This window comes from Pseudophryne corroboree (genome assembly GCF_028390025.1).
Source record: "Pseudophryne corroboree isolate aPseCor3 chromosome 3 unlocalized genomic scaffold, aPseCor3.hap2 SUPER_3_unloc_32, whole genome shotgun sequence".
NCBI classification, from domain to species: Eukaryota; Metazoa; Chordata; class Amphibia; order Anura; family Myobatrachidae; genus Pseudophryne; species Pseudophryne corroboree.
In genome coordinates this window covers 396,256-419,042 of record NW_026967522.1, presented here as the reverse complement: position 1 = coordinate 419,042, position 22,787 = coordinate 396,256, and the positions used below count along the sequence as shown (strand labels likewise).

General features: G+C 43.9%; 1 protein-coding gene across 2 annotated transcripts in view; it reads right to left on the bottom strand.

Annotated features, from left to right (window-relative positions):
- The window catches only part of LOC134984049 (oocyte zinc finger protein XlCOF22-like), an 83,534-nt gene extending 64,290 nt beyond the window's left edge, over positions 1-19,244 (bottom strand). For both annotated transcript variants that reach the window (XM_063949691.1, XM_063949692.1), the window contains exons 1-3: positions 19,169-19,244; positions 18,953-19,050; positions 18,306-18,795 (exon numbers count right to left, since the gene is read on the bottom strand). In XM_063949691.1, the coding sequence (XP_063805761.1) occupies positions 18,306-18,795; positions 18,953-19,050; positions 19,169-19,235 (655 nt within the window). In that variant the 5' untranslated portion in view covers positions 19,236-19,244. The remainder of the gene's footprint in view (positions 1-18,305; positions 18,796-18,952; positions 19,051-19,168) is intronic.
- Between the last annotated feature and the right edge of the window lie 3,543 nt (positions 19,245-22,787).

The window sequence follows — 22,787 nt, the reverse complement described above, 5'->3', positions numbered from 1 at the left end:
ACATGTGGGATTACTAGAGGTGACATGGGCTGTGCAGTAATATAACATCGCCTGTGCATACATTTAGGTAACACTGAGAGATCATGTGGGATTACTAGAGGTGACATGGGCTGTGCAGTAATATAACATCGCCTGTGCATACATTTAGGTAACACTGAGAGATCATGCGGGATTACTAGATGTGACATAGGCTGTGCAGTAATATAACATCACCTGTGCATACATTTAGGTAACACTGAGATCATGTGGTATTACTAGAGGTGACATGGGCTGTGCAGTAATATAACATCGCCTGTGCATACATTTAGGTAACACTGAGATCATGTGGGATTACTAGAGGTGACATGGGCTGTGCAGTAATATAACATCGCCTGTGCATACATTTAGGTAACACTGAGAGATCATGTGGGATTACTAGAGGTGACATGGGCTGTGCAGTAATATAACATCACCTGTGCATACATGTAGGTAACACTGAGATCATGTGGGATTACTAGAGATGACATGAGCTGTGCAGTAATATAACATCACCTGTGCATACATGTAGGTAACACTGAGATCATGTGGGATTACTAGAGGTGACATGGGCTGTGCAGTAATATAACATCACCTGTGCATACATGTAGGTAACACTGAGATCATGTGGGATTACTAGAGGTGACATGGGCTGTGCAGTAATATAACATCGCCTGTGCATACATTTAGGTAACACTGAGAGAACATGTGGGATTACTAGAGGTGACATGGGCTGTGCAGTAATATAACATCGCCTGTGCATACATTTAGGTAACACTGAGATCATGTGGGATTACTAGAGGTGATATGGGCTGTGCAGTAATATAACATCGCCTGTGCATACATTTAGGTAACACTGAGATCATGTAGGATTACTAGAGGTGACATGGGCTGTGCAGTAATATAACATCACCTGTGTATACATTTAGGTAACACTGAGATCATGTGGGATTACTAGAGGTGACATGGGCTGTGCAGTAATATAACATCTCCTGTGCATACATTTAGGTAACACTGAGATCATGTGGGATTACTAGAGGTGACATGGGCTGTGCAGTAATATAACAAACATCGCCTGTGCATACATTTAGGTAACACTGAGAGATCATGTGGTATTACTAGAGGTGACATGGGCTGTGCAGTAATATAACATCGCCTGTGCATACATTTAGGTAACACTGAGAGATCATGTGGGATTACTAGAGGTGACATGGGCTGTGCAGTAATATAACATCGCATGTGCATACATTTAGGTAACACTGAGAGATCATGTGGGATTACTAGAGGTGACATGGGCTGTGCAGTAATATAACATCGCCTGTGCATACATTTAGGTAACACTGAGAGATCATGTGGGATTAGTAGAGGTGACATGGGCTGTGCAGTAATATAACATTGCCTGTGCATTCATTTAGATAACACAGAGATCATGTGGGATTACTAGAGGTGACATGGGCTGTGCAGTAATATAACATCACCTGTGCATACATTTAGGTAACACTGAGACCATGTGGGATTACTAGAGGTGACATGGGCTGTGCAGTAATATAACATCGCCTGTGCATACATTTAGGTAACACTGAGAGATCATGTGGGATTACTAGAGGTGACATGGGCTGTGCAGTAATATAACATCGCCTGTGCATACATTTAGGTAACACTGGGAACATGTGGGATTACTAGAGGTGACATGGGCTGTGCAGTAATATAACATCGCCTGTGCATACATTTAGGTAACACTGAGAGATCATGTGGGATTACTAGAGGTGGCATGGGCTCTGCAGTAAAATAACATCGCCTGTGCATACATTTAGGTAACACTGAGAGATCATGTGGGATTACTAGATGTGACATAGGCTGTGCAGTAATATAACATCACCTGTGCATACATTTAGGTAACACTGAGATCATGTGGTATTACTAGAGGTGACATGGGCTGTGCAGTAATATAACATCTCCTGTGCATACATTTAGGTAACACTGAGATCATGTGGGATTACTAGAGGTGACATGGGCTGTGCAGTAATATAACATCACCTGTGCATACATTTAGGTAACACTGAGAGATCATGTGGGATTACTAGAGGTGACATGGGCTGTGCAGTAATATAACATCGCCTGTGCATACATTTATGTAACACTGAGATCATGTGGGATTACTAGAGATGACATGGGCTGTGCAGTAATATAACATCACCTGTGCATACATTTAGGTAACACAGAGATCATGTGGGATTACTAGAGGTGACATGGGCTGTGCAGTAATATAACATCTCCTGTGCATACATTTAGGTAACACTGAGATCATGTGGTATTACTAGAGGTGACATGGGCTGTGCAGTAATATAACATCACCTGTGCATACATTTAGGTAACACTGAGATCATGTGGGATTACTAGAGGTGACATGGGCTGTGCAGTAATATAACATCTCCTGTGCATACATTTAGGTAACACTGAGATCATGTGGGATTACTAGAGGTGACATGGGCTGTGCAGTAATATAACAAACATCGCCTGTGCATACATTTAGGTAACACTGAGAGATCATGTGGTATTACTAGAGGTGACATGGGCTGTGCAGTAATATAACATCGCCTGTGCATACATTTAGGTAACACTGAGAGATCATGTGGGATTACTAGAGGTGACATGGGCTGTGCAGTAATATAACATCGCATGTGCATACATTTAGGTAACACTGAGAGATCATGTGGGATTACTAGAGGTGACATGGGCTGTGCAGTAATATAACATCGCCTGTGCATACATTTAGGTAACACTGAGAGATCATGTGGGATTAGTAGAGGTGACATGGGCTGTGCAGTAATATAACATCGCATGTGCATACATTTAGGTAACACTGAGAGAACATGTGGGATTACTAGAGATGACATGGGCTGTGCAGTAATATAACATCGCCTGTGCATACATTTAGGTAACACTGAGAGATCATGTGGGATTAGTAGAGGTGACATGGGCTGTGCAGTAATATAACATCGCAAGTGCATACATTTAGGTAACACTGAGAGAACATGTGGGATTACTAGAGATGACATGGGCTGTGCAGTAATATAACATCGCCTGTGCATACATTTAGGTAACACTGAGAGATCATGTGGGATTACTAGAGGTGACATGGGCTGTGCAGTAATATAACATCGCCTGTGCATACATTTAGGTAACACTGAGAGATCATGTGGGATTACTAGAGGTGACATGGGCTGTGCAGTAATATAACATCTCCTGTGCATACATTTAGGTAACACTGAGATCATGTGGGATTACTAGAGATGACATGGGCTGTGTAGTAATATAACATCGCCTGTGCATACATTTAGGTAACACTGAGAGATCATGTGGTATTACTAGAGGTGACATGGGCTGTGCAGTAATATAACATCACCTGTGCATACATTTAGGTAACACTGAGATCATGTGAGATTACTAGAGGTGACATGGGCTGTGCAGTAATATAACATCGCCTGTGCATACATTTAGGTAACACTGAGAGATCATGTGGAATTACTAGAGGTGACATGGGCTGTGCAGTAATATAACATCACCTGTGCATACATTTAGGTAACACTGAGATCATGTGGGATTACTAGAGGTGACATGGGCTGTGCAGTAATATAACATCGCCTGTGCATACATTTAGGTAACACTGAGATCATGTGGGATTACTAGAGGTGACATGGGCTGTGCAGTAATATAACATCGCCTGTGCATACATTTAGGTAACACTGAGAGATCATGTGGGATTACTAGAGGTGACATGGGCTGTGCAGTAATATAACATCACCTGTGCATACATGTAGGTAACACTGAGATCATGTGGGATTACTAGAGATGACATGAGCTGTGCAGTAATATAACATCACCTGTGCATACATGTAGGTAACACTGAGATCATGTAGGATTACTAGAGGTGACATGGGCTGTGCAGTAATATAACATCACCTGTGTATACATTTAGGTAACACTGAGATCATGTGGGATTACTAGAGGTGACATGGGCTGTGCAGTAATATAACATCTCCTGTGCATACATTTAGGTAACACTGAGATCATGTGGGATTACTAGAGGTGACATGGGCTGTGCAGTAATATAACAAACATCGCCTGTGCATACATTTAGGTAACACTGAGAGATCATGTGGTATTACTAGAGGTGACATGGGCTGTGCAGTAATATAACATCGCCTGTGCATACATTTAGGTAACACTGAGAGATCATGTGGGATTACTAGAGGTGACATGGGCTGTGCAGTAATATAACATCGCATGTGCATACATTTAGGTAACACTGAGAGATCATGTGGGATTACTAGAGGTGACATGGGCTGTGCAGTAATATAACATCGCCTGTGCATACATTTAGGTAACACTGAGAGATCATGTGGGATTAGTAGAGGTGACATGGGCTGTGCAGTAATATAACATTGCCTGTGCATTCATTTAGATAACACAGAGATCATGTGGGATTACTAGAGGTGACATGGGCTGTGCAGTAATATAACATCGCCTGTGCATACATTTAGGTAACACTGAGACCATGTGGGATTACTAGAGGTGACATGGGCTGTGCAGTAATATAACATCGCCTGTGCATACATTTAGGTAACACTGAGAGATCATGTGGGATTACTAGAGGTGACATGGGCTGTGCAGTAATATAACATCGCCTGTGCATACATTTAGGTAACACTGGGAACATGTGGGATTACTAGAGGTGACATGGGCTGTGCAGTAATATAACATCGCCTGTGTATACATTTAGGTAACACTGAGAGATCATGTGGGATTACTAGAGGTGACATGGGCTGTGCAGTAATATAACATCGCCTGTGCATACATTTAGGTAACACTGAGAGATCATGTGGGATTACTAGATGTGACATAGGCTGTGCAGTAATATAACATCACCTGTGCATACATTTAGGTAACACTGAGATCATGTGGTATTACTAGAGGTGACATGGGCTGTGCAGTAATATAACATCACCTGTGCATACATTTAGGTAACACTGAGAGATCATGTGGGATTACTAGAGGTGACATGGGCTGTGCAGTAATATAACATCGCCTGTGCATACATTTATGTAACACTGAGATCATGTGGGATTACTAGAGATGACATGGGCTGTGCAGTAATATAACATCACCTGTGCATACATTTAGGTAACACAGAGATCATGTGGGATTACTAGAGGTGACATGGGCTGTGCAGTAATATAACATCTCCTGTGCATACATTTAGGTAACACTGAGATCATGTGGTATTACTAGAGGTGACATGGGCTGTGCAGTAATATAACATCACCTGTGCATACATTTAGGTAACACTGAGATCATGTGGGATTACTAGAGGTGACATGGGCTGTGCAGTAATATAACATCTCCTGTGCATACATTTAGGTAACACTGAGATCATGTGGGATTACTAGAGGTGACATGGGCTGTGCAGTAATATAACAAACATCGCCTGTGCATACATTTAGGTAACACTGAGAGATCATGTGGTATTACTAGAGGTGACATGGGCTGTGCAGTAATATAACATCGCCTGTGCATACATTTAGGTAACACTGAGAGATCATGTGGGATTACTAGAGGTGACATGGGCTGTGCAGTAATATAACATCGCATGTGCATACATTTAGGTAACACTGAGAGATCATGTGGGATTACTAGAGGTGACATGGGCTGTGCAGTAATATAACATCGCCTGTGCATACATTTAGGTAACACTGAGAGATCATGTGGGATTAGTAGAGGTGACATGGGCTGTGCAGTAATATAACATCGCATGTGCATACATTTAGGTAACACTGAGAGAACATGTGGGATTACTAGAGATGACATGGGCTGTGCAGTAATATAACATCGCCTGTGCATACATTTAGGTAACACTGAGAGATCATGTGGGATTACTAGAGGTGACATGGGCTGTGCAGTAATATAACATCGCCTGTGCATACATTTAGGTAACACTGAGAGATCATGTGGGATTACTAGAGGTGACATGGGCTGTGCAGTAATATAACATCTCCTGTGCATACATTTAGGTAACACTGAGATCATGTGGGATTACTAGAGATGACATGGGCTGTGTAGTAATATAACATCGCCTGTGCATACATTTAGGTAACACTGAGAGATCATGTGGTATTACTAGAGGTGACATGGGCTGTGCAGTAATATAACATCACCTGTGCATACATTTAGGTAACACTGAGATCATGTGAGATTACTAGAGGTGACATGGGCTGTGCAGTAATATAACATCGCCTGTGCATACATTTAGGTAACACTGAGAGATCATGTGGAATTACTAGAGGTGACATGGGCTGTGCAGTAATATAACATCACCTGTGCATACATTTAGGTAACACTGAGATCATGTGGGATTACTAGAGGTGACATGGGCTGTGCAGTAATATAACATCGCCTGTGCATACATTTAGGTAACACTGAGATCATGTGGGATTACTAGAGGTGACATGGGCTGTGCAGTAATATAACATCGCCTGTGCATACATTTAGGTAACACTGAGAGATCATGTGGGATTACTAGAGGTGACATGGGCTGTGCAGTAATATAACATCACCTGTGCATACATGTAGGTAACACTGAGATCATGTGGGATTACTAGAGATGACATGAGCTGTGCAGTAATATAACATCACCTGTGCATACATGTAGGTAACACTGAGATCATGTGGGATTACTAGAGGTGACATGGGCTGTGCAGTAATATAACATCACCTGTGCATACATGTAGGTATCACTGAGATCATGTGGGATTACTAGAGGTGACATGGGCTGTGCAGTAATATAACATCGCCTGTGCATACATTTAGGTAACACTGAGAGAACATGTGGGATTACTAGAGGTGACATGGGCTGTGCAGTAATATAACATCGCCTGTGCATACATTTAGGTAACAATGAGATCATGTGGGATTACTAGAGGTGATATGGGCTGTGCAGTAATATAACATCGCCTGTGCATACATTTAGGTAACACTGAGATCATGTAGGATTACTAGAGGTGACATGGGCTGTGCAGTAATATAACATCACCTGTGCATACATTTAGGTAACACTGAGATCATGTGGGATTACTAGAGGTGACATGGGCTGTGCAGTAATATAACATCTCCTGTGCATACATTTAGGTAACACTGAGATCATGTGGGATTACTAGAGGTGACATGGGCTGTGCAGTAATATAACAAACATCGCCTGTGCATACATTTAGGTAACACTGAGAGATCATGTGGTATTACTAGAGGTGACATGGGCTGTGCAGTAATATAACATCGCCTGTGCATACATTTAGGTAACACTGAGAGATCATGTGGGATTACTAGAGGTGACATGGGCTGTGCAGTAATATAACATCGCATGTGCATACATTTAGGTAACACTGAGAGATCATGTGGGATTACTAGAGGTGACATGGGCTGTGCAGTAATATAACATCGCCTGTGCATACATTTAGGTAACACTGAGAGATCATGTGGGATTAGTAGAGGTGACATGGGCTGTGCAGTAATATAACATTGCCTGTGCATTCATTTAGATAACACAGAGATCATGTGGGATTACTAGAGGTGACATGGGCTGTGCAGTAATATAACATCGCCTGTGCATACATTTAGGTAACACTGAGACCATGTGGGATTACTAGAGGTGACATGGGCTGTGCAGTAATATAACATCGCCTGTGCATACATTTAGGTAACACTGAGAGATCATGTGGGATTACTAGAGGTGACATGGGCTGTGCAGTAATATAACATCGCCTGTGCATACATTTAGGTAACACTGGGAACATGTGGGATTACTAGAGGTGACATGGGCTGTGCAGTAATATAACATCGCCTGTGCATACATTTAGGTAACACTGAGAGATCATGTGGGATTACTAGAGGTGACATGGGCTGTGCAGTAATATAACATCGCCTGTGCATACATTTAGGTAACACTGAGAGATCATGTGGGATTACTAGAGGTGACATGGGCTGTGTAGTAATATAACATCGCCTGTGCATACATTTAGGTAACACTGAGAGATCATGTGGGATTACTAGATGTGACATAGGCTGTGCAGTAATATAACATCACCTCTGCATACATTTAGGTAACACTGAGATCATGTGGGATTACTAGAGGTGACATGGGCTGTGCAGTAATATAACATCGCCTGTGCATACATTTAGGTAACACTGAGATCATGTGGGATTACTAGAGGTGACATGGGCTGTGCAGTAATATAACATCGCCTGTGCATACATTTAGGTAACACTGAGAGATCATGTGGGATTACTAGAGGTGACATGGGCTGTGCAGTAATATAACATCACCTGTGCATACATGTAGGTAACACTGAGATCATGTGGGATTACTAGAGATGACATGAGCTGTGCAGTAATATAACATCACCTGTGCATACATGTAGGTAACACTGAGATCATGTGGGATTACTAGAGGTGACATGGGCTGTGCAGTAATATAACATCACCTGTGCATACATGTAGGTATCACTGAGATCATGTGGGATTACTAGAGGTGACATGGGCTGTGCAGTAATATAACATCGCCTGTGCATACATTTAGGTAACACTGAGAGAACATGTGGGATTACTAGAGGTGACATGGGCTGTGCAGTAATATAACATCGCCTGTGCATACATTTAGGTAACAATGAGATCATGTGGGATTACTAGAGGTGATATGGGCTGTGCAGTAATATAACATCGCCTGTGCATACATTTAGGTAACACTGAGATCATGTAGGATTACTAGAGGTGACATGGGCTGTGCAGTAATATAACATCACCTGTGCATACATTTAGGTAACACTGAGATCATGTGGGATTACTAGAGGTGACATGGGCTGTGCAGTAATATAACATCTCCTGTGCATACATTTAGGTAACACTGAGATCATGTGGGATTACTAGAGGTGACATGGGCTGTGCAGTAATATAACAAACATCGCCTGTGCATACATTTAGGTAACACTGAGAGATCATGTGGTATTACTAGAGGTGACATGGGCTGTGCAGTAATATAACATCGCCTGTGCATACATTTAGGTAACACTGAGAGATCATGTGGGATTACTAGAGGTGACATGGGCTGTGCAGTAATATAACATCGCATGTGCATACATTTAGGTAACACTGAGAGATCATGTGGGATTACTAGAGGTGACATGGGCTGTGCAGTAATATAACATCGCCTGTGCATACATTTAGGTAACACTGAGAGATCATGTGGGATTAGTAGAGGTGACATGGGCTGTGCAGTAATATAACATTGCCTGTGCATTCATTTAGATAACACAGAGATCATGTGGGATTACTAGAGGTGACATGGGCTGTGCAGTAATATAACATCGCCTGTGCATACATTTAGGTAACACTGAGACCATGTGGGATTACTAGAGGTGACATGGGCTGTGCAGTAATATAACATCGCCTGTGCATACATTTAGGTAACACTGAGAGATCATGTGGGATTACTAGAGGTGACATGGGCTGTGCAGTAATATAACATCACCTGTGCATACATTTAGGTAACACTGGGAACATGTGGGATTACTAGAGGTGACATGGGCTGTGCAGTAATATAACATCGCCTGTGCATACATTTAGGTAACACTAAGAGATCATGTGGGATTACTAGAGGTGACATGGGCTGTGCAGTAATATAACATCGCCTGTGCATACATTTAGGTAACACTGAGAGATCATGTGGGATTACTAGAGGTGACATGGGCTGTGTAGTAATATAACATCGCCTGTGCATACATTTAGGTAACACTGAGAGATCATGTGGGATTACTAGATGTGACATAGGCTGTGCAGTAATATAACATCACCTCTGCATACATTTAGGTAAGACTGAGATCATGTGGGATTACTAGAGATGACATGGGCTGTGCAGTTATATAACATCGCCTGTGCATACATTTAGGTAACACTGAGATCATGTGGGATTACTAGAGGTGACATGGGCTGTGCAGTAATATAACATCACCTGCGCATACATTTAGGTAACACTGAGATCATGTGGTATTACTAGAGGTGACATGGGCTGTGCAGTAATATAACATCACCTGTGCATACATTTAGGTAACACTGAGAGAACATGTGGGATTACTAGAGGTGACATGGGCTGTGCAGTAATATAACATCACCTGTGCATACATTTAGGTAACACTGAGAGAACATGTGGGATTACTAGAGGTGACATGGGCTGTGCAGTAATATAACATCGCCTGTACATACATTTAGGTAACACTGAGAGATCCTGTGGGAATACTAGAGGTGACATGGGCTGTGCAGTAATATAACATCACCTGTGCATACATTTAGATAACACTGAGAGATTATGTGGGATTACTAGAGGTGACATGGGCTGTGCAGTAATATAACATCGCCTGTGCATACATTTAGGTAACACTGAGAGATCATGTGGGATTACTAGAGGTGACATGGGCTGTGCAGTAATATAACATCACCTGTGCATACATTTAGGTAACACTGAGAGAACATGTGGGATTACTAGAGGTGACATGGGCTGTGCAGTAATATAACATCACCTGTGCATACATTTAGGTAACACTGAGAACATGTGGGATTACTAGAGGTGACTTGGGCTGTGCAGTAATATAACCTCACCTGTGCATACATTTAGGTAACACTGAGAGAACATGTGGGATTACTAGAGGTGACATGGGCTGTGCAGTAATATAACATCGCCTGGGCATACATTTAGGTAACACTGAGAGAACATGTGGGATTACTAGAGGTGACATGGGCTGTGCAGTAATATAACATCGCCTGGGCATACATTTAGGTAACACTGAGAGAACATGTGGGATTACTAGAGGTGACATGGGCTGTGCAGTAATATAACATCACCTGTGCATACATTTAGGTAACACTGAGAACATGTGGGATTACTAGAGGTGACTTGGGCTGTGCAGTAATATAACATTACCTGTGCATACATTTAGGGGTCACTGAGATCATGTGGGATTACTAGAGATGACATGGACTGTGCAGTAATATAACATCGCCTGTGCATACATTTAGGTAACACTGAGAGATCATGTGGGATTACTAGAGATGACATGGACTGTGCAGTAATATAACATCGCCTGTGCATACATTTAGGTAACACTGAGAGATCATGTGGGATTACTAGAGGTGACATGGGCTGTGCAGTAATATAACATCGCCTGTGCATACATTTAGGTTACACTGAGATCATGTGGGATTACTAGAGGTGACATTGCATGTGCAGTAATATAACATCGCCTGTGCATACATTTAGGTAACACTGAGAGATCATGTGGGATTACTAGAGGTGACATGGGCTGTGCAGTAATATAACATCTCCTGTGCATACATTTAGGTAACACTGAGATCATGTGGGATTACTAGAGGTGACATGGGCTGTGCAGTAATATAACATCACCTGTGCATACATTTAGGTAACACTGAGAACATGTGAGATTACTAGAGGTGACATAGGCTGTGCAGTAATATAACATCTCCTGTGCATACATTTAGGTAACACTGTGAGATCATGTGGGATTACTAGAGGTGACATGGGCTGTGCAGTAATATAACATCGCCTGTGCATACATTTAGGTAACACTGAGAGATCATGTGGGATTACTAGAGGTGACATGGGCTGTGCAGTAATATAACATCGCCTGTGCATACATTTAGGTAACACTGTGAGATCATGTGGGATTACTAGAGGTGACATGGGCTGTGCAGTAATATAACATCGCCTGTGCATACATTTAGGTAACACTGAGAGATCATGTGGGATTACTAGAGGTGACATGGACTGTGCAGTAATATAACATCGCCTGTGCATACATTTAGGTAACACTGAGAGATCATGTGGGATTACTAGAGGTGACATGGGCTGTGCAGTAATATAACATCGCCTGTGCATACATTTAGGTAACACTGAGAGATCATGTGGGATTACTAGAGGTGACATGGGCTGTGCAGTAATATAACATCGCCTGTGCATACATTTAGGTAACACTGAGAGATCATGTCCACTGTGCGAGCACATCCAGTTGAAAAGGACGTGAGTGGAATCTTCCGAACTGAAGCGCCACCATTGTGCCTAAGAGGCGAATGCACAAATGTACCGAGACTGTGCGTGGTTTGAGCACTAATTGTTCCAGATGACGAATAATCTGTACTTTCTGTTCTGGTAGGTAAATTCTTAGATTTACCGTATCGAGAATCATACCTAGGAATTGAAGTCGTTGAGACGGAATTAGATGTGATTTCTTGAAGTTGACAATACAACCATGCTGAACTAGTACATTGTACGTTAGCAACGCATGTTGGAGGAGCATCTGTTAAGACGGAGCTTTGATGAGCAGATCGTCCAAGTACGGAACTATTATTACTCCCAGGGATCTGAGATGAGCTATCATCACAGACATCACTTTGGTGAATACCCGAAGAGCTGACGAGAAGCCAAACGGTAGAGCCTGAAACTGGTTATGGTTCTGCCGTATTGCAAAACGCAAGAACCTCTGATGAGGTGGCCAAATCGGAATGTTTCAGTACGCATCCTTGAGATCTAGCGTAATCATGAATTCCTGTGGCTCTAAACCTGCAATTACTGACTGCAGAGATTCCATCTTGAATCTGTAGTGAGTGACGTACTGATTGAGACCCTTTAAGTTCAATATTGGCCTGACGGAGCCATCCGGCTTTGGTACCACAAACAGACTGGAATAATAACCCTGACCATGTTGTTGTACAGGGACCGGAATCAAAATTGCTGAATCTAGCAGGGACTGAATGGCAATTTGCAGAACCGCCCTCTTGTCGTCCAACAGAGGCAGTCCTGTCTTGAAAAACCGCAGTGGCGGGAGACAGTCGAACTCTATTTTGTAACCTTTAACACTAAATTGCGGATCCACCCATCTGTGGATGTCTGGAACCACACCAAATGGAATGTCTGAAGGTGTGCTCCCACAATTGGAGATCTGAGATGGGCTGGGATCCCGTCATAGCACTGGCTTGTCGGTGACCTTAGCATCCTGACGACTGGTGTTGGTTTGTTGGAAACCACGTGCTCGTCTACCAGGCGTGGCTGTTCCTTTACCTCGGCCTCGAAAGGGCTGAGGTCTAAAGGATTTGAACGCCGGGCCAGAGTATTTCCGTCTAGGTACTGTTGGAGGCAATGGTAGGAAAACAGACTTTCCTCCAGTGGCCTCAGAAATCCATTTGTCCAATTCAGGACCAAACAACTTCTCACCACCATAAGGTAACACCACTATACTTCTTTTGACCTCTGCCTCTGCTTGCCAAGAACGCAGCCAGAGTGCTCGTCGTGCTGTAACTAGCGACGATGAAAGGCGAGAAGTGAGCTGACAGACGTCAGTAGAAGCTGTACATAGATACTCAGCAGCTTCACAGATTTGGTCAGCGAGAAGTATAAGGTGATCGTCATGTAAGGCAAACTCGAGTTCTGTTATCCATACCATTAGCGCCTTAGTTACCCAAATGCCAACCAACCCAGGTCTAAGCAACACTCCTGCTGCTATATACATGGATTTTAGCATAGCTTCTATTTCACGGTCTGAAGGGTCTTTAAGCGTAGTAGCAGTTGGTACTGGTATGGTTAATTTCTTCGTAACTTTTGACACAGACGAATCCACCAATGGCGAATTCTCCCATGTAGATGTCACAGACTCTGGAAACGGGTAACTGGACTTAAATCTGCGAGGTGTAGAAAACCCTGTTTAACCATCTTATTAAGAGATTCTGAAACAGGAAAACACATTGGAGATCTCTGTCGTTTAGTAAAGATGTCTTCTTCATTTGTCAGAGGCTCCTCAGTTTCTGTAAACTTCAGAGACTGACGTACCGCTCTGATGAGATTATCAATGTCTGGGCTGTCAAAATCTTCAGTATCTGACTGCTGGTCCACCTCGCCCTCCTCACCGTCATCTTGCGCAGTGAGGTCAGGCATAGAATCATCAGAATGCAACATAGCAGAAACTGGTAAATCATAAGACAAATTAAATTTTTCCCTTCTATTCAAAATGGACTTGGACCTTTGGCAAGGCTGAGACCCCTCCGGTAGTTCTGGCGGTCTCACCCTAGACTCAGATCTTGCCGCTTCCTGCACTTGTCGAGCGGCGGGCAATTCTGATTGCAACCCAGCCATGACATCTGTTAGCATAGCCCATGGAGGGTTCGGAAATGAAACCGGCTTTGAAACTGGAGCGGAAATCGTATTCGTAGCTGAAATCACAAAACATACTGTACATGTGGTAGACCCATCCGGTAACACACTCTTACAGACATTGCAGTGAAACTGCTTTTTAGTTTTTGCTGGTGCCTTACTCATTATGCAGACAATACAATATACAAAGACAGACAACTTGCACGACTCAGTAAAATAGTACTAAGGTGTGTCTATATATATATATATATATATATATATATCTGGCCAAGTGCAGTGCACGTTGCCAGTATTATATGAAACCTGATCCCAAATTCCCACTAACACCCCTGCGCCTCCGGTGGAGTAGTGTTGTAGGACAGGATCTTCCAAACTGAAAGAGAAACAGGATTGAACAGGAAGCATGGTTAAAATGGCCCCCATGCCATGCTTACACTAATAATCACAGGTCAGGTTATAACACACATTTAAAGTCTACAACCTGTAACCAACTGCATTAAAAAGCAACCCTGTTAATATAGGCTTAAAAGCCAATGTAATTATACCACAACCCCTGCAGCCTTGCCTTTCCATGTAAACATACTCTCTCCACCCCTCTGCAGCCGCGCTGTTGTGAGAAGACTCGTCCCCCCCTCCCCACTGTACTCCGAGTACCGTCGTGATCCGGAGATCTTGAAGGGAGCCACTACGCTCCCTACCCTGTTGCCGCCATCTTCACATCGGCTCCACGCTTGCCAGGGGCCGATGACTCTTCAGCTCTGCAAGGGTTTGGCGGCATGCTGCTGGGGTGAGCGTTCCCCTGCGGCTGGCAGCGATCTATCCCCTCTGGAGCTCAGTGACCAGTCAGCGGAGATAGTGGCTCAGACCCCGCAGGGCGGACACTGACCCCCCCCCCCCCCCCCCTCAGTCCCTCGATGCAGGGAGGATGTTGCCAGCAGCCTCCCTGTAATAAAACAAACTCTAAAAAAAATTTTACTACAGAAGCTCAGTAGAGCTCCCCTAGCTGTGAACGGCTCCTCCGGGCACATTTTCTAAACTGGGTCTGAAGGGGGGGTCCCGGTGTGAGGAGCCAGTCCACACTGTTGGACTCTTGGGGTGCCGGTGGCTCCTGGTGGGCCCGTCTATGCCCCATGGTACTAATATGGAACCCAGCATCCTCTAGAACGTAAGAGAAAAGTGGTTTATATACAGACCGGCGTGTGCTAATAGTGACACTCTCAAGGCATGTAATACCATAGGAAGGGGTACTGCTAGCACACAGTATGGCTGCTGGTGACACACAGTGACATGATGTGAGGGGGAGAGCAGGAGTATAATAGGGGCTGATGGATCCTGATGTATGAGATACACCAGAGCGTGTGGGGAGGAGACTAGTCAGATCTCTGGGCTGGTAACACACAGTGACATGATGTGAGGGGGAGACCAGGAGTATAATAGGGGCTGATGGCTCCTGATGTATGAGATACACCAGAGAGTGTGGGGAGGAGACTGGTCAGATCTCTGGGCTGGTAACACACAGTGACATGATGTGAGGGGGAGAGCAGGAGTATAATAGGGGCTGATGGATCCTGATGTATGAGATACACCAGAGCGTGTGGGGAGGAGACTAGTCAGATCTCTGGGCTGGTAACACACAGTGACATGATGTGAGGGGGAGACCAGGAGTATAATAGGGGCTGATGACTCCTGATGTATGAGATACACCAGAGAGTGTGGGGAAGAGACTGGTCAGATCTCTGGGCTGGTAACACACAGTGACATGATGTGAGGGGGAGAGATGGAGTATAATAGGGGCTGATTGCTCCTGATGTATGAGATATACCAGAGAGTGTGGGGAGGAGACTGGTCAGATCTCTGGGCTGGTAACACACAGTGACATGATGTGAGGGGAGAGCAGGAGTATAATAGGGGCTGATTGCTCCTGATGTATGAGATATACCAGAGAGTGTGGGGAGGAGACTGGTCAGATCTCTGGGCTGGTAACACACAGTGACATGATGTGAGGGGAGAGCAGGAGTATAATAGAAGCTGATGGCTCCTGATGTATGAGATACACCAGAGAGTGTGGGGAGGAGACTGGTCAGATCTCTGGGCTGGTAACACACAGTGACATGATGTGAGGGGGAGAGCAGGAGTATAATAGGGGCTGATGGCTCCTGATGTATGAGATACACCAGAGAGTGTGGGGAGGAGACTGGTCAGATCTCTGGGCTGGTAACACACAGTGACATGATGTGAGGAGGAGAGCAGGAGTATAATAGAGGCTGATGGCTCCTGATGTATGAGATACACCAGAGAGTGTGGGGAGGATACTGGTCAGATCTCTGGGCTGGTAACACACAGTGACATGATGTGAGGGGGAGAGCAGGAGTATAATAGGGGCTGATGGCTCCTGATGTATGAGATACACCAGAGAGTGTGGGGAAGAGACTGGTCAGATCTCTGGGCTGGTAACACACAGTGACATGATGTGAAGGGGAGAGCAGGAGTATAATAGGGGCTGATGGCTCCTGATGTATGAGATACACCAGAGAGTGTGGGGAGAAGACTGGTCAGATATCTGGGCTGGTAACACACAGTGACATGATATGAGGGGGAGAGCAGGAGTAAATAGGGGCTGATGGGTCCTGATGTATGATATACACCAGAGAGTGTGGGGAGGAGACTGGTCAGATCTCTGGGCTGGTAACACAGTGACATTATGTGAGGGGGAGAGCAGGAGTATAATAGGGGCTGATGGGTCCTGATGTATGATATACACCAGAGAGTGTGGGGAGGAGACTGGTCAGATCTCTGGGCTGGTAACACAGTGACATGATATGAGGGGGAGAGCAGGAGTATAATAGGGGCTGATGGGTCCTGATGTATGATATACAGAAGAGAGTGTGGGGAGGAGACTGGTCAGATCTCTGGGCTGGTAACACAGTGACATGATGTGAGGGGGAGAGCAGGAGTATAATAGGGGCTGATGTCTCATGATGTATGAGATACACCAGAGAGTGTGGGGAGGAGACTGGTCAGATCTCTGGGCTAGTAACACACAGTGATATGATGTGAAGTGGAGAGCAGGAGTACAATAGGGTCTGATGTCTCCTGATGTATGAGATACTCCAGAGAGTGTGGGGAGGAGACTGGTCAGATCTCTGGGCTGGTCAGTGGCATGATGTGAGAGAAGAGCAGGAGTATAATAGGGGCTGATGGCTCCTGATGTATGATATACACCAGAAAGTGTGGTGAGGAGACTGGTCAGATCCCTGGGCTGGTAACACACAGTGACATGATGTGAGGGGGAGAGCAGGAGTATAATAGGGGCTGGTGGCTCCTGACGTATGAGATACACCAGAGAGTGTGGGGAGGAGATTTGTCAGATCTCTGGGCTGGTGAGTGGCATGATGTGAGGGGAGAGCAGGAGTATAATAGGGGCTGATGGCTCCTGATGTATGAGATACACCAGAGAGTGTGGGGAGGAGACTGGTCAGATCTCTGGGCTGGTAACACACAGTGACATGATGTGAGGGGAGAGCAGGAGTATAATAGGGGCTGATGACTCCTGATGTATGAGATACACCAGAGAGTGTGGGGAGGAGACTGGTCAGATCTCTGGGCTGGTAACACACAGTGACATGAGGAGAGGAGGAGTAAAATAGGGGCTGATGTCTCCTGATGTATGAGATACACCAGAGAGTGTGGGGAGGAGACTGGTCAGATCTCTGGGCTGGTAACACACAGTGACATGATGTGAAGGGAGAGCAGGAGTACAATAGGGGCTGATGGCTCCTGATGTATGAGATACACCAGGGAGTGTGGGGAGGAGACTGGTCAGATCTCTGGGCTGGTAACACACACAGTGACATGATGTGAGGTGGAGAGCAGGAGTATAATAGGGGCTGATGGCTTCTGACTTCCCCACTGGGAAAATACATATTCCTCATTAGCTTGTACTGACAGAGGGTGTAGGATAAGAAATTTTTGTAGTGACTGAGCAAGGAGAATATGTGACTCTTTTCTGTAATAAGTGTTTATTACTCACCTGTGCTGATATCTGTAGGGATTTCCTCCTCCTTACACTGCTGATCACCCCTCACATACGTCTCTTCTTCTCCCTCTATATCTTCTGCCTTCATATCAGTCACATACGTCTCTTCTTCTCCCTCTATATCTTCTGCCTTTATATCAGTCACATACGTCTCTTCTTCTCCCTCTATATCTTCTGCCTTCATATCAGTCACATACGTCTCTTCTTCTCCCTCTATATCTTCTGCCTTTATATCAGTCACATACGTCTCTTCTTCTCCCTCTATAGCTTCTGCCTTTATATCAGTCACATACGTCTCTTCTCCCTCTATATCTTCTGCCTTTATATCAGTCACATACGTCTCTTCTCCCTCTATATCTTCTGTCTTTATATCAGTCACATACGTCTCTTCTTCTCCCTCTATATCTTCTGCCTTTATATCAGTCACATACGTCTCTTCTTCTCCCTCTATATCTTCTATTTTAATATCAGACAGACGTTCTACCTAAACAAAACAAAAAACACTATAATGACATTTGCATACAGTCAGACTAGACTGAGGTGAAACAGTATAATATCAGTGTATAAGACACACAGCTGCTCTACAGATCATATAGTGATGGTCACTTTGGTATATTTGGGAGACCCTAAATCCCACCTACCTGATCCTCCTGTGGGATCCTGTGATTCTCCTCTGTACAATCCTGGGAACACAGAGGACGGGGACATCTCTCTGGGGTATCTCTGTTACTGGGTCCATCTGTAGGAGACACACAGTGACTGAGTACAGTGTATATATGTGATTATCAGATGATGTGTGTATATAGGGGACCCCATACCTGCTCTCCCCTGTACAATACATGACAGTCTCCTCTTACCCAGTGATGTGAGGGGCCGGTGATTCTCCATCATCACGTCCTTGTACAGACCCCTGTGTTCTTCCATATACTCCCCCTCCTGCATGGAGACATAGACACCTTATAGGCACCTGACACACACAGTGATACAGTCATCATCCAGACACATCCCCTGGTGTTACTGTATAATGCCCCATTCCCAGCAGTCACCTCTCCAGTCATCACCCAGACACATCCCCTGGTGTTACTGTATAATGTCCCATTCCCAGCAGTCACCTCTCCAGTCATCACCCAGACACATCCCCTGGTGTTACTGTATAATGCCACATTACCAGCAGTCACCTCTCCAGTCATCACCCAGACACATCCCCTGGTGTTTCTGTATAATGCCCCATTCCCAGCAGTCACATCTCCAGTCATCACCCAGACACATACCCTGGTGTTACCGTATAATGTCCCATTCCCGGCAGTCACCTCTCCAGTCATCACCCAGACACGTCCCCTGGAGTTACTGTATAATGCCCCATTCCCAGCAGTCACCTCTCCAGTCATCACCCAGACACATCCCCCTGGTGTTACTGTATAATGTCCCATTCCCAGCAGTCACCTCTCCAGTCATCACTCAGACACGTCCCCTGGTGTTACTGTACAATGTCCCATTCCCAGCAGTCACCTCTCCAGTCATCACTCAGACACGTCCCCTGGTGTTACTGTATAATGCCCCATTCCCGGCAGTCTCCTCTCCAGTCATCACCCACACACATCCCCTAGTGTTACTATATAATGTCCCATTCCCAGCAGTCACCTCTCCAGTCATCACCCAGACACATCCCCTGGTGTTACTGTATAATGTCCCATTCCCAGCAGTCATCTCTCAAGCCATCACCCACACACGTCCCCTGGTGTTACTGTATAATGTCCCATTCCCGGCAGTCACCTCTCCAGTCGTAATAGACTTCGTCAGGGGGCGTGTCTATTACGACGAAACCGGTCGGGACATCTATACCAAGTACTGAACAAGCGTCCGCAAGCTCTGTGACCGAGTGCGTGGATGAAAGCACAGCCGAATGCAAACCACTTAAGTTCCCCGTCTGAATCACTGCTGGGCACGATCCGGAGACGTTTCCTGTGGGGTTTTGGAGGAGGGAGCCGGTACTTATTTACGTCGATGTATGTGAGCTTTTACTTTTTTATTAGTAAATATTTCAAACTTTGCTCATTTGTGCGCCTTCCTTTTTTCTGCTTTTTCACATGTACCTAGCCGGTGGATCCGCTTTTCAGGAATTGGCAGCACGTACACCGATAAAAAGAAAAGGACTGATTATTTGAATTTGGACTGAGAGTAATATCCCATGCGCAGTTAACAACTGTGGTATATATATATATATATATATATATATATATATATATGACGTCAGAGTGACTATCCCAGACCCTCTCACCTCCCCAGTCATGTCCCTGTCTTATTACTATAGATATAAGTGATGTCACTGTGACACTCCCAGATCTCATCACCTCCCCAGTCAAGTCCCTGTATTATTAATATAGATATAAGTGATGTCACTGTAACACTCCCAGATCCTCTCACCTCCCCAGTCATGTCCCTGTATTATTACTATAGGTATAAGTGATGTCACTGTGACACTCCCAGATCTCACCTCCCCAGTCAAGTCCCTGTATTATTAATATAGATATAAGTGATGTCACTGTAACACTCCCAGATCCTCTCACCTCCCCAGTCATGTCCCAGTATTATTACTATAGGTATAAGTGATATCACTGTGACATTCCAAGGTGTGTGATATACATTTGCTTCATACTGCTCCAATTATCATCTGTTACACATGCCTGTGATATTATGGTCTCTGCTTTAATATATCCTAGAATTTACATATAATAATAATAATAATAATAATAATAATAATAATAATAATGACACTAAAGGCTGCACCCCAGTATAAAAATAATAACATGTCTTTATTAACAGAACACCACAGATTGCTCCTCCCGTACAATAATAATAATAATAACAGGACACCACAGGCTGCTTACCCTGTATAATAATAACAACAGGAAACCACAAGCTGCTTCTCCTGTATAATAATAATAATTACAGGACACCAAATGCTGCTGCTCCCTCTGTATAATAATAATAATAATAATAATAACTGGGTTCCACAGGCTGGCCCTCCTGTATAATAATAATAATAATAATAATAATAATAATAATAACTGGATTCCACAGGCTGCTCCTCTTGTATTATAATAATAACAGGACACCACAGGCTGCTACTCATGTATTATAATAATAACAGGACACCAAAGGCTGCTCCCCCTGAATAATAATAATAATAATAATAATAATAATAATAATAATAACAGAACACCAGAGACTGTTCCCCCTGTATAATAATAATAATAATAATAATAACAACAACAACAACAACAACAAGACACCACAGGCTGCTCCCTCTGTATAAAAATAACAACAACAAGACACCACAGGCTGCTTCCCCTATATAATAATAATAACAACAAGACACCAAAGGCTGCTTCCCCTGTAAAATAATACTAATAACAATAGGACACCACAGGCTGTTTCCCTGTATAATAATAATAATAATAATAATAAAAGGACACCAAAAGCTACTCCCCCTGAATAATAATAATAACAACAACAACAGGACACTACAGGCTGCTCCCCCTGTATAATAATAACAACAACAGGACACCACAGGTTGCTCCCCCTGTATAATAATAATAATAATAATAATAATAATAACAACAACAGGACACCACTGGCTGCTCCTCTTGTATAATAATAATATCAGGACACCACAGAATGCTCCTCCTGTATTATAATAATAATAATAACAACAATAATAATAATAAAATAACAGGACACCACAGGCTGCTCCCCCTGTTTAATAACAGGACACAAAAAGAAATAAATCTGCACAGAATATAACAATTATTTTACAATGAATTAAAAGTATTATCGTTAAACCAACATGAAAGCCTACTAGAATGATACATTCAGCAAATGGTTGGTGGTGCTCCCGGAAGATAGTTATGACAACTATGAAACAACAAAATATGGTCCTTTAAAGAGAACAAAGGACAAAAAAAAAAGCAACTATAAGCCTTTTCCTGGGCACACTTGAAAACTTGAAATTTTTTTTTGGAAATTATGAAATTATTAAGACATAACTTTTATTAATGTATACTTTAAGAGAAGACGAGAGCTGGCATCAATAATTAAAGAACATAGGTGTTCACATGTACTATGTTATGATTCCTGTACTCCAGACCAGAGGAGATCTTGTGGCAGAGGTCTGAGTACAAGGAAGATATGCTGGTTGTGGGAGCAGGAAAGCCTAGTAACCCCTGGCGCCCTAACTCCGTTGTCTCGCCCGTGTTATCAGAAATCCCCTGCGAGACTATGGTTGCTTGAGCCCATGGCAGCCGCGTTCGAAGGGCGGATTATGTCTGCCCAACCCCGATGCCCCCGCAGGTCTTAATGGGAGACAAGGGGAAATCCGAGACAGGGTGATAACAAGGGGCCCTCTGACTAAGCAACCAGGCCAGGGGTTACAAGCTAACTAACTAAACCAAAGGTATGTGCGGACTAGCCGCCAGG